Source organism: Corylus avellana, chromosome ca1 (genome assembly GCF_901000735.1).
Source record: "Corylus avellana chromosome ca1, CavTom2PMs-1.0".
Lineage (NCBI taxonomy): Eukaryota > Viridiplantae > Streptophyta > Magnoliopsida > Fagales > Betulaceae > Corylus > Corylus avellana.
This window is the reverse complement of record NC_081541.1, coordinates 31,909,021-31,922,716: the sequence shown is the minus strand read 5'-3', so window position 1 is coordinate 31,922,716 and position 13,696 is coordinate 31,909,021. Positions and strand designations below refer to the sequence as shown.

Below are 13,696 nucleotides of genomic sequence, written 5' to 3'. Positions count from 1 at the left end.
TACTAGTAAAAAAGAATAAAAAAATAAATTTGAATCTCAATAACTCTCAAGTCTACTTTTCCATTGAAACTACCATAAACTTGACATCACTGTTCAAAGTTCAAACCAGTGATTGCAAACACTCGTCCAACTCCATTTGATATATTCTCTAATTCTTCTTGCGGTCACACTTCACTTGTATGGCAAGTGTCTTTTTGATATCCGGACATCCATCATTGTTCTTGATGAAAAGCTCTCTCTCAATTGGAACTGAACAGCTAGATTTTCCCAAGCAATGCTGCACAAAGCCAAAACAACAAAATAATTAGCATTGAATAAGATTTATGTAACAAGGTAATTACATGTTGGAAACAACTATGATGTTTCTACCTGTTCAACAACTTCCTTGGCAACGGGAGCATTGCAGTTTCCCATAAAGTAGTTTCCACAAATGCCATAAGGATCACCAAAGCTAGCAAACTGCACAGCAATGATTTCCTTCTTGTGTGGGCATTTGAGATGAGCTGCTGGCTTCACATCATCCAAAACAGGTCTGATTTTGCTGTCCTTCCTTTGCCATGACTTCACATGGGGTGGATAGTACTCTGTTATGAAGCTACAGATGGTGTCTCTATTGACAAGAAGGATGTCTATTTCTTTGGGGTTCCCTTTCTCCTCCTCCAATACAACAAGGAGATTTTCTGATGGCTTTATGAAGGATCTTGGGATATGGTACCTAATGAAAAATATTGCACATTTAGATTGCTTTTCATGAACATCTCTATCATCAATCATCATCCCTATGTGTAGTTTTACCAGCAGCAACTTACTCTGATTGAGAAGGCTTTCCAAGAGGAGAGAGGAAGGACATCCAGTGACGGCCAATGCTTTTACCATTCACCCAAATCATTCCCTTGCCCATACCTCTCATCCTGATTGCAATTGGGTCTTTCCCTTCAGGAGCATCCAAATATGTCTGCAAACAAGAATATATAATGCTTTTCCAAATGAAGTTTCTTTCAACAATTTACACCCTTCTCAGTTAGTTCTACTGCTGACTGCTGAATAAGAACTTCAATGGAGAATATTTATCATAGCATTACCTTGTACCATGTCAGAGCAGGTCCTTGTCCCTTGGCTTTCTTCCATTCTACCCTGTGTGATCCTGACTGAGTGTACACTTTAACCTTTTCTCCTGTTAGGCCAACCTGCAAAATGGGCATTTCAATATTACATCACCTGTCAGCTATTTTTGAGAATTTTTTATTTATTTCAGAGAGTAATTATGAGTTTATTGGCACCTGATGCCCCCAACCATTCATTGTCAGATCGAGAGTTCCAGTGTTCAAACCTAGGATGGTTATAGCACGAGGACCGGCAAACCTGTGCTCCATGTAGGCTCCGCTATCCTTCACAGGTAAAGAATAGTTTGTTAGAATATAAATTAAATGATTAATTAATCTTTTCCTATCGACTTAAGTTTAACACAGCTTGTAAGTATCTTTTCTAAGATCCATCAAAGTTAAACAATGAAAAGGTGTAGGAGCTACTTACTGGGAGTCCCACTGTCATGGCAAGCAGTGATATATGATTAACACCAGGCTTGAAGTTCACGGCATGCTCAAAGACAAAGCTCTTCTCGTCATGGCTCCCATGTGCCGATCCTGAAAACCACAAGCACAATTTAGTTATATATGAAATTTTTTACATTTAACAAGAATGTGTGTCCTGGATTTTGTGTTCTCACCAACATATTCGCCATTCACAAATGCCTGCAAGGCATGGCCAAGACTTGAAACGCGTAGCACAGGGAGAATATCAGGCCGCATTGGCAAATCATGGGGATCCAATGCTATGCTGCAGTTATAATATGCAGAACATGTCAGATTTTGTTTGGCACAACTTTTTAAGTACTAAAAAGACTTTTTAAGCTTTGTAAGGCAATCCCAAACAAGACTTAAGTATTTATGAAAAACGTTTTCTATTAAAATTTTTATTGTTATAATAGTTAAGAACTGCTCACAAGGTGTTACATACCTAGTGGTGTACCATGCATAGTCTGTGGTATCCTTCAGCAGGCTATAGAGCTCCTTTGGTTCCCTGGAATCAATTGGCAATTGCTCGACAGTTGGGATGACTTCTGGGGACATCTTCCATTTAAGGTTCTTTGCAACCTTTGATCTCTTAAGGTTTCTTGCAGTATGTTGAGATACTATCTGTTTTTATAGAAGAGAAGAATTCCTATCTTAGACATTGCCAAACATCCAAGTATGAGGTAATCAGCTCCTTTTTCTTCTATGCTATGTAGATAGAGACATGTAAGAGATCAGGAGTTACTGTTAAAGTATTGAAGACCACAGTCTTGCAATCAGGGAGAATGCTAATGGAACGCGGTGGCAGGTAATAATCCACACCCTTGAAACTTGCAGTCACTGCCTCTCTTGAGTTGTTGTTGGCCAAAAATGCAGCACAGACATTTGTTCCAGGCATCTCAAAGAGTCGAGCCTGCATAGTAGAACAATTTAAACATATTAGTGGACGGTGATCAGTGTTAGAATATAAATTAAATGATTAAATTCATCCATACGTAAGGGGATGTGTTATAATATAAATTAAATGATTCAATTCATCCATTTTGATCAACTTAAGCTTTTAGGATAAATTCACTCTATATTTAGAGACCTACCTCAGTATCCCTGCCCAACCTTTGGACACTAGGAACACCCCAAAGCAGAGCCTTTTTGCATAGATTTAGAGCCCTGTGCAAGTCCTTAAGGTGACCCCATTTAGGTTCCCTCTGCAAACCTGCATTAGATGTGTGAAATCTCTATATGCTTGAGCAACCTTAGGTTTTTTTGAGTCATAAAGATGCTTGAAATCATTACCATATTCGTCAAGAGGAGCTTCGTCATAGTAGCGAGTTGTTGTGAAGACAGCACTTGTTCTACCAAAGTTTGTCCCACCATGGTACTGCAAATCATGAAGGAAGGTGGTTTGTGATGAAGAACAAAATCCATTCAGGTAAATTAATTGATTCTCTTAAGAAAAATGAGAAGAAGGCCCAGTAATCTTCCTACCATATAGTAGTTGACCAGAGTTCCATTCTTTGAGAAGAAGCGGGCAACTGAGTAGGCAATATCTTCTGCTGCTCTTTGGGATGGAGGGTCTCCAAATACTCTATACCTGTAATTACACAATAGCAATTGGAAAATATTAAATCACTATTTATCTCAGAAGCTTAAACTTTACCTTGAAACTCTGTTAAATCACCACTTATCCACTTATCTGACCTTTGCTCTGATAACATGTTAAATCATCACTTATCCCAAATGTTAAGCGGATAAAAAATGACTATTTTTCTAACAAAAAGCATTAAAATCGCTAAGAAACCAACAAACAGTTACTTAGTTTAGCATAGAAATCAAACCTAGAACCTTTTAAGCTTGATTTAACTATCTATTGTGTTTGTCGATGCGAGTTTGTTTATGATGCTATCTTCCTTTCGTGTCAAGTGGTAACATGGTGCTTTAAATGGCTATGTTTTACGGCTACTAACATTAAGAATCTGTTTGGGATTGCGTTAAGAAACATAACTTTTGTTTATAAAAAAAAAAAAATTAAAAAGGCTTTCTAGAATCATTTTTCAAGCTCTTTAACACAATCTGATACAGACTCTAAGCAGTGGTTCAATGACAATCACTGAGGGGTATACTCACTGAGCAGTCCAGTTTTCAGTCCATAAAGAAGGCTTGGAGGGTTTGTTTGGCCCTGTGAAAGTATCGCCGCAGTGCCTTCCATTGCAAGTATTGATCTGCACGTCAAAGCGTGTGCTTTTAGTCCTAAGATGATCAGAAAGACTCATAAAACTTTCTTCTTAATTTGGTTTGTTTTCTAGCTTCTCATTTCTTGACATGCATTTTCAAGAGAGAATTTAATTAAAGTATCTCTTGGGAACTCAAAGGTTAATTAATTAGCCCATGAAAGATTTTGCAATACTCCTCACCACTGGATCAGGAGCATCCCTCTGCTTGCACATGATCCATGGAACTCCAGTTTTCAATCCCACTGCCATGTTTGCAGCCCACTGAACATATCTTCTTCCCAAATCTCTATATGCAAGTTGTATATGGTTGTATTCATTTTCAATCTGCACCATAAGATAATGAAGAATCAAATTAATAAGATCATAACATCTCCTATGAGTATATATAGCCAAAATTATTAGAACACAACCAAACCTGTGATAAAATGATGGGGCCTCCTTGTGAAGCAAATAGTTTCTCATCTTTCATCTTCTTTATAATCATCTTCACATATTTTTTCATGTGGTTCTGCAAATAGAAAAATCAATTCAGCACATCTTAGTTCTCTCAAAATAGTCTTTCATTTTCTACCGGTTTAAGCTTTTGGGTGATGATATAAGAGAAAGATAAACAGTGTCAAAAATCATCTTGCAAGAAGGATCATCAACATGCAAGTTTTGTTCTTCAATATAAAAACAGAGCATTTTTTCAATATTGGGACCAATGGTGATTTAACACGTCGTTAATTAAGTACCTTGAACGGCGCGTTATCAGTACGGAAGACAATGCCAGGGATCTCTCTTAGCCAATATGGAAGCCCTCTGAAGTAAACATTTCAAAACAACAGAATTTTAGAGAGAGTTAAAGTAACATAGCAGCTAGAAAATCATGCAAGAGGAAAAAAAAAAAAAAAAAAAAAAAAAGAAAGAAAGAGAGAAGGAAAGAAAAAAAAATCATTAAAACACACCCATGGTTCCATTCAGCTTGGATGAATGGTCCAACCCTTAGGGTCACATACAGTCCTTGCTCCCCGACCAGCTTGATGAACTTCACCAAATCGTAATTTCCATGAAAATCGTACTGCCGAAAATTCAGAACATCATTGAAGAGTTGGACTAACAAATAGAGGAAAATATTAATTCTGACAATGAATTCAAGAACAGTTTCTGTCTTCAACACTTTGTTTTAATTTACCTGTCCTTGCACAGGCTCATGAATGTTCCAAAACACATAGGTTTGAATGTTATTTAAACCTCCATGTTTAGCCTTTGAGATAAGGTCCGGCCACATCTAAAACAACCCAATTCCACCATTGAAACTCAACCATCAAGAAAAATATTAATTCAAAATGCCGAAAAATAAACAAATAAATGTTATTTATTAGATTGTTATACGAATTTCATACAATTGAGAGAACGTAAAAGCGAAAATCAATCACAAAGTTCTTGTTGATTCAAAAGTTGATTTTAGTTATATGACATTCGTATAACAGTCTATGTGAAGAAGAGAATTAACCTTGATAACTTAACATCCAAGTTACCTCCGGGGTACTACGAGGGTAATGTATAGAGCCCGAAAAAAGAAGCTCTCGTTTTCCATTGATGATCAAAGACCTCCCGTCGTAGGTCACGCCCTGAGAGTTATTACCGTCAAGGCCGACCGTGGCGGAGACCGTAAGGGAAAGAATGGTGATCAACAAAAGCACGCAGCTTGACACCGCCATTGTAAGCTCTTTCTAAACTATAAACCCTAGACCAGTTGTTGATATTAGTAGAACGATATAAATTCTAAGGAAAATGAAAAAAAAAAACAAAAAACAAAAAACAAAAAAGAAGCGATTTTGGAGCCAATACGGGAACCCTCCTTCTTACGTGGAGGAGGTACCCGGAAGCTGAAACATAAACTCCATGAAAGGGCAAAGATATAGGACGATGAAAGGGTCAAAATATAAAGGGCTTGGAGGAAACCTCGGACTTGCCATTTTGGATGTCTGTTTTGATCTCTTGGTAGTCATTTGCTTTGTAGAGTTGTGTGCATGTGTTTCTTTTTATTAAGTAATTTTTTTTTTTTTTAATTTTCTTTTTCAATCTTTGTTAATTACTTCACTGTCTTTGTTGCTATTCTTGGGAGACTTTCATGGAGGTTTGAACGAGAAACCAGACTCCATAACCATAACAAGAACTCGGAATTTTGGCGCGCACATCGAGGAAGGAAGTTTTATTAGTACTCTTGCATGTTACCTCTAATATATGTTGGTTGCAGTGGCACAGTCAGGATTTTGGTTCAGACGGATCAAAATTAAACAAAATTTGATTATAAATATTAACGAAAGTTGTATTCTAACCAATCCATTTATTCTTTGAACCATGTTGGATTGGATTAAAACGATGAAATATTTTTTCAATTTGTGTTTTTGGACAACCATGGTTACTTGGTTGAAAATGTCATTTTTGTAGATATGCTCGCCAATTTTTTTTTTTTTTTTCTTAAGCAATAATCTATTTGTTAAATCGACTTTGACACGAGCTGGTTTAGAATTTGAATAGAGCTCAATGGAATAATAGTTGTTTTCTATAATTTTAGGTAACCATAGTTATATATTTCATACAACTAAAATACGTAACAAAAACTATATATACTCATAAATAATTAATTTAAATACAAGGAAAAATACATTTACCCTCCAAAGTATACACATTTTATTTTATTTTGCTTACAATGTTTAAAAATTGGCAATGTACCCTGTCAAAGTTTCTAAATTTTGCAATATTGTCTATTTGTTAATTACATAGCTGAAACTTTGCAAGAAAGAAAAATTGTCAAAAAGGGCATTATACTCTTCTCAATTGTTGAACAACTTGAAAAAGAGAAATTTGACTGATTCTAATAACTTTTGCAAATTGTAAAGTGCGGTGGACCATGGTATATTGTCGAACTTGCTTCAAACTTTAACAAATTTGAAATTAGTTTGCAAATCCCAACACAACATTGCAAGTTTTTTTATTTTTTTAATGGCTGGTCCGATTATGGTTGACCTATATAGTTTTATATTTATTCTTCAACTTGAACCCGATACGTGACATTTATGACAGACAATTTTTAACATGATCCAGGAACTCGACACATAATTATGATTTATGAATCTTACATATTTAATTAAATATGTCAGGTTAGAATTGACACTTATAATTTTATACTCATGTCTCAATATGACTTAAACCTAACATGTAAACACGAATGGTCACTCATAATGTTGGCCCTCTTTGCTATATATACCACCAACAAGAAGTGCAATCCTTCTCATCATGAGGGTTTTAAAATGGTTTATGAAAGAATTAAGATCTTATGAAAATTGACAAGACATTGATCAAGAATGAAGCCCTTGTGATTATTTATAGGGAGTTCACAAGAAGTTGATTATGTGAGCAATTCTAGAGAATAATATGCAAAATTGCAAATTAATTCAAGATTTACTTTTATTAATCAATCCCATCATTTACTCAGAATCATAATAATAAGTGTGCCCTCCTCCGTATTGCCATGATCTTTTCTAAATTAATTTGGATTTGAACCCTATTAGGCAGCATGCATTGCAATGTTAGATGCTCACTACTTTTGTATAATCACATTATTTTCAATGCAAAATTACATTTAAGTCAATATAATAAGTCATGGTTATATATCGATATTTTTCCTTTTGGGTCATTAACTACTATGTCTATATTTATATCCATAAAATATATAAAGGCGCAAATAGTAATTTTTTTGCTTTATGAAAAATATCAATATATATAAACTAATAGGCAGTATTTATTTATCAGTCTATATTAGATACATAAAAACAGGTGATATAATATTCGCCACATAATTATATTATCTAACAAATATATATTTTTTAAATAACTAGTAAAAACTAATAAAGTCTACCTAAAGGCTTTGGAAGGTTTTTTGTAATTCCACAAGAAAGAGAAAAGAAAAAAAAAAAAGAAAAGAAGGAAAAGAAGAAAACCCTAGACCTAGGATTAGCATTTTGTTGGTATTGATTATTGAATCCCTTTAAACGACGCCGTCAGGGTGTTTTCGTTTTGTTTCCCTCCGTAAAGTTCATATTTCCCTCCACAAGCTAAACAAATCTCACTCTCCGGGGGATTTATCATTCCCAATGCATAGCAGTCTCACTGAGGCGCACAGAGAGAGAGAGAGAGAGAGAACCACCAATGTCGAACCACCAAGACGACCTGGACCTCCTTCTCTCCCTCCAAGAGAGAGTTTTGGAAACCCCTCCTGGGTCTCCTTCACCCCATTCGCCAGGCATGTCTTTGTATTCTTTTTTTAGCATTTCAGCATCGAAGTTTGTAACTTTTCTCATGCAATTGTAATTTTCCACTCTGTTCGACCAAAATTAGATCTGGGTATCCCTCAGTTTTCTCTAATTCGCACTGTATATGCGTGTGTGGGTGTGTTAGGTCTCTGTTTTTTGGAAAACAATTTATGGGTGTGTGGCAAATGGCCTTGAATTTTCAGGGTACCTTTCGGATGATGGATCGCAGAGGCGAGCTGGGGAGGTGGACATGTCTGTCTTCAAAAATGCTGTGCAAGACTGCCTTGATTACGAGCCCAAGCCAGTTCAGAAAGCTGGAAGATTGAAGGAATCCAAGGCCTCCAATGATGCTGAGGTTGAGAAATTCTCGGGCTTGCGGATAAGGTCAGTGATACTGTTCTTATCGAAGGAAAAGAAAGATATTAAGCATCACTTTTGGGTGGGGAGGGTAGTGCTGTTGAGGTTAAAGACCTTTCATTTTCATTGTTTGGGATTGTATAGCCTAATACAGTGTTTTTACTTGGGTACAGTAGTTATTTGGCTTAGCTAAGGCGAGTCTTTTGTTTTCTTTTGGAATCTAAGAGAGTTACATTTTAATTTTATTTGCAGTTCTCTGAGCAACTTGCAAAGTGGAAAATTAAATGTATAGCAATTTGGAGGTTTTCAAAATAGTTTAATGTTTATTTATTTGTACTTTTTCAGGAAACAATTGGTCAGCCAGGCAGAGCTCAGGGAGCGGTTTTCAGACATTCGATTTGTTCGGTTAACAACTATAAAGTATTAAATTTCGCTTCACTTTGTATACATAGGCATTGATGATTGAGGTTTTAGAAGTGATTCTCTTGCTTTAGAAGATAATTTTTCTTTGGTGTTGCTTTTATAGGCAAGAAAAGTACAACATGTTGCCTGAATCTTAATTTGATTTGAATTGAATGTTGGTAGTGATTTTAAATGTTGGGTATGCTGTAGGAATTTGTTGGTAGGGGACACTCTTTCGGGCTGTTGGGCAACTGTTGGAGTGTTGACCGAGAAGGGGGCTCCAAAAACCAGTTCTACGGGGAAGAACTATTGTATATGGAAGATTGGGTGTCTGAATGAAAATACTGTTTCCCTTTTCTTGTTTGGTGATGCTTATCAGAAGAACTGTAAGGAGCAGGCTGGAACAGTCTTTGCATTGTTCAATTGTGCTGTACGCAAGGATGCAATGGTATCAGCTTTTCATTACCAAGAGTGTTGTGTTTGTTAAGGTTCACCAATATGTTACAATTGTCCGTTTGTTTTTGCAGGGTACGGGGTTTTCTGTGAGTGTGTACTCTCCTAGTCAAATTTTAAAGATTGGCACTTCAGCCGATTATGGAGTTTGCAAGGGAAAAAGGAAGGATGGGATGCTGTGCACGCTAGTCATAAATAAGTATGTTAGGGGAACTCCTTACATCTCCTTGTATTATGGACTAAAATGGTCATAACATTTGCTTTTGGGTGTTGTGCTCAAAATACACGGAGTTTTCTGAAATCATCTGTATTTGTTAATAATGGTCGGGGAAATATTTGTGTTGTTGCTTGTGTTCTAAGTTCAATAATTGTTTCATTATATGGCTCCAGCTCATTTGCTTCGTGTATTAGTATGCACACTGGTTGATGGCCTTCCCTCACACATTAAATTGTTTACTTTTTTTTTTTTTTTTTTTTTTTTGGGTGAAACAATGATAATGGTTCTGCTTTATTGTTCTCATTCAATAGTTGTTCCAATTTTGCCTTATATTCTCATCCTTGATTATATTTGATAAACTTATAAAGCATACCTAAACATCAGAATCAAGGGGGTATAAGATCATCACAATCCGGAGCAGAACTCAATCATGTGCAAAATATTTGGTTGGCTTGGTTTACCAAAGGTTGTTTGCCAAGTCAATTGATTGGTTCTTCAGGATAGCAGTTACATGGATAGATATGCAATCTTAGGACTAAGTTGGCCTTATACTCTTATTATTTTTCACCAAATTACTGGTGTGTTCCTTCAACTCATAGTGGCTTCAGGATAAACAAGAAAAATGTGGGACATGGGAAGTTTCTGAGGTACTTGAGTGGAATTGATTTCTTAGGTCAGCTCATTAAACATGGTGCACTGGCAAGTCAGAGATTGTCAAAGTTTTAGACTGCACATCATGCTTAATCTCTCTTTCCATGGAAATAAACTTAGCCAGGCAATATATGTAGTCTGAAATGTGTCATTTGCCATGATGAGTTGGTTCTAGAGTAGCTTCTCTTAACTACTTTTCACCAATAAAACATATAGAGAATATTATGAGTTGAATGATCTTTCCATCAGAAAACACTGTAGATATGTTGAATAGATAACACTAAAAATGGAATCTCCTATCTCTGGAGAGGAGAATTTCTCATGGTCTCTTGGGATGATTGTGTATGCTTTCTCTGGTTACTTTTCATAAAACCATATGTCATATTAAAAGAAAAGGTTTTCTGGTTTGCAGTTTTCTTTGAATATATTGGGAAAATTGCAAAATAATAAAATGGTATTCTGTAACATTAGTACAATTACTTTTACTTGATAAATTCAAGTCACGGGCATAAGTTTGTGAGAAGCATCTTATAGTGCATTAGAGAATCATGTTATGTTTTTATGGGTGAAAGATGAACAAAAGAAAGAGATTACTTCTTTTAACTTATATCAGAGGTCCTTGGTTGACATGTCATGAAGGTATTCATGGAATTTTTATAATGTGCATCTTATCTGGCAAATTCACTATCTCAGTATATTGCAACTTGGCCATTTGTCTTCCCATTGCTTCCCATTGGCAGCTGCATCCATATTCTATTTATCAATGTGGTTCTGTATTCTTTTCTTGAAATATTTATCTAATAGAATATTTTGTACCATTGATCTCTTCATATTACCCATGGAGTTTTCTAATCTCTTGAGTCTTTGTGTTAAAATCAGACGCAGTGGGATATATTGTAAATATCATAAATCGGTAAGCAACTGTTCAATGCCTCAATCTATTTGACCAATTTAGTTTTAAAGCTAACCATCTGTTTTCTTTTTATCTCGTCATGGAAGTCCTTACCATCTGTTTTATTTTCTACAGAAAGCATCAGAGAAATATTTCACAACACGAACTGAGCTCAAGGGAGGGTAGGTGATTAATGTTTAGTAGTATTCAACTTTGTTGGCTAGGACATACCAGTTGAATAATTTTTTGAATATGCTTGCATCATTTGTCTTTAGTTTCTTTTTATGGGTGCCTTCAACTTGTTTGTTACTTTAACAGGAATCTAGGAACGGCATTTAGGGATTCTCTTAACTCGGAAGGGATTTACATGGTTGATCCTTTAGCTGACAGGACAAACTTCAAAAAGTCCATGCAGCCAATAAAATTACTGTCTGTAGAAGGACTTAAAAAGGCATTGAGGTTTGTCATAGATAGGATATATTGATCTAATGTGAAAAAATCACATGCTCTTATAATGGATGCCGTATGGGTTTTTGCTTATTGTGCTTGTATAAACAGTAATGCAGGTAAAGTGACTACAAATGCACACTCACAAGGGATAAGGTTTCTCACTGAAGTTACAGGTTTAAGATCTCAGGACTTCTTTCTTATGCTCATTGTGATTCCATGAGATTTTCATCTGAGATACTTTTAACTTTTATCTTTTATCTTTTAATTGCAGGGAAAATGGGTTCAAAAGATAGAAATAAAGAATCGATATTGCCAAAGCAACCCATCAACAGTTCAGAGAAGAGGTGAATCATGCATTGGATATTTTATCAATAGTTGTGATATTCAAGCCATTGGTGCTTGCTTTCCATGTTATTGAAGGTTCATCTATCATTGCTCAGGAAATCATCTACCATGAAAGCAGAATCATCTGTAATGAGGAATCAGCAACTGGACGCCAAAAGAAAGAAAACTGAGCAGCAGGGGCTAGGTGTGGTAGACAAAACCAAGCAGAATACAGGAAAGCTGATTGAATTAGATTTTGTTAGTTCAGATGAAGAATTGTGAGTGACAGAACCATGGATTTATATTTGATGGTTGTGAACTGCAGCTCCTAAAAGATGCAATTTGGTGGAAATATCTATCCTGAGGACTCAATCAGAAGATCCATTATTTTTCTAAAATGGAGTCTGATTAGAAAATGGATATCCCTTATATATACAACAAACGCTTAGTCCTGTGAGGGAAAGAATTGAGAAAGTTGCAGTCTCCTGTAAGATTCTTATTGTCCTATTCTTTCCTATAAGGAATTCACATTCCTTTAATGTATGAATCAAATTTAATCCTTGGAGTATGTTGTAAGATCAAAGACTTTGCAACTTGTTACATACATTTATCGAAGACTTTAGTGGAGAGCCCCTCTTTTTTATCTTTTTCTTTTTCTTTTTTCCCAAGCAAAGGACTTGTAAACCTTTGCCTTTGAAAGTACTTGTGCAACTTGGCTCAGAAAACCTATATCTAACATAGATTTGGATCGGGTGCAATTAATTGCCCGAATTGCATGCCATACATGCAGTTAATATGAGAGGGAAAGTGGACCCTCTACCTGCTCGGGCTGCCCGGACACCTACCCCTACAAGCTCTCTCACGTCATGCAGTACATGCAACTAATTGCACCTGATCTCCGTTCATCTAATATGATAATCATGAGGTTCTTGGTGGTAGGCTGTCATAGATGATGACATTCTGGTAGTGACATGACATCCCATCCCACCAAAGTAGTGAGTAGTGAGGACACATTTAGACAAATAAATCAAATTATCCACTAGTCAATGGGTGGTGGTGCGGTAGGAACAAAGGTTGCCTTGTGGGCATTTTCCCATATAATCAACCAAAAAATAGTTTGATTATGGCTTATTTAACTGCTTGAATTGTTGTGCCACATAGAAAGATAGGGGGGAATCCAGAGGTAGTAGGAGGAGGGTTGGTCATCCATGCACATGGAGTTGGTATTGACCTCTACCTTTTGTTTATGCTTTTATTCAACATTAGTTGTCTCTATTGTTGGCATTATCAGAAGATTTGGGTTATTAAAAATTATTAATCTTTTTTTTCCACAAAGTATCAAAGACAGCGTGTTTCTTACTAAATCATAGGTAAGCTCAAAAACCTTAGCAGTTTGTTACTGCATGCATGATATCTTATTAGGTACATAATACAATAATCAGATCTGGACAAGGTGTTTGGTCATGGTTGTTAGTCATGAAAGTGACTTTAAATGGTAAATTTATGTGATTAAGCCATGGAAACGTAGTCACTACGTTTGTATTTGAATGTGCTGGCAGTTGACTCTTATGAAAGTTCTAGGTTTAGAATAGGTAATATGAGAATAATGTAAGCAGTCATTCTAGACAGTTTTTCTTCAAATTGAGTTAGAAAAAAGTTATCTAATCCAGTCTATTAGATCAACATCTGTCTTGTAACATACGAAGAACGAACAGTAGTTAATAGATTTGGAAGAAAACTTTATCTGCCCTAGAATTCCATGCAATATCTTTTTGACTTTTGCTTCTTACCCATGTTCATTTCTTTGGAGATTTTGTTCACCGATTGGATTTTCTTTTCCTTGCTGG

General features: G+C 35.9%; 2 protein-coding genes across 2 annotated transcripts; one reads left to right on the top strand and one right to left on the bottom strand.

Annotated features, from left to right (window-relative positions):
- LOC132183240 (beta-galactosidase 13-like) lies at positions 1-5,675 on the bottom strand. Its single transcript, XM_059596645.1, has 19 exons — positions 5,323-5,675; positions 4,977-5,072; positions 4,750-4,862; positions 4,537-4,603; positions 4,218-4,310; positions 3,983-4,126; positions 3,696-3,790; positions 3,057-3,162; positions 2,865-2,949; positions 2,666-2,784; positions 2,317-2,484; positions 2,017-2,195; positions 1,727-1,836; positions 1,534-1,643; positions 1,281-1,388; positions 1,083-1,187; positions 810-955; positions 370-715; positions 1-277 (listed from the first exon to the last, which is right to left on the bottom strand). The coding sequence occupies exons 1-19, from the start codon at positions 5,503-5,505 to the stop codon at positions 149-151; spliced, it is 2,502 nt and encodes an 833-aa protein (XP_059452628.1). The 5' UTR covers positions 5,506-5,675; the 3' UTR covers positions 1-148.
- Positions 5,676-7,932: 2,257 nt separating this feature from the next.
- LOC132167153 (uncharacterized) lies at positions 7,933-12,492 on the top strand. Its single transcript, XM_059578053.1, has 11 exons — positions 7,933-8,093; positions 8,307-8,487; positions 8,806-8,880; positions 9,073-9,310; positions 9,390-9,514; positions 11,063-11,096; positions 11,211-11,257; positions 11,394-11,534; positions 11,634-11,698; positions 11,797-11,869; positions 11,966-12,492. The coding sequence occupies exons 1-11, from the start codon at positions 8,000-8,002 to the stop codon at positions 12,129-12,131; spliced, it is 1,239 nt and encodes a 412-aa protein (XP_059434036.1). The 5' UTR covers positions 7,933-7,999; the 3' UTR covers positions 12,132-12,492.
- Positions 12,493-13,696: the final 1,204 nt, after the last annotated feature.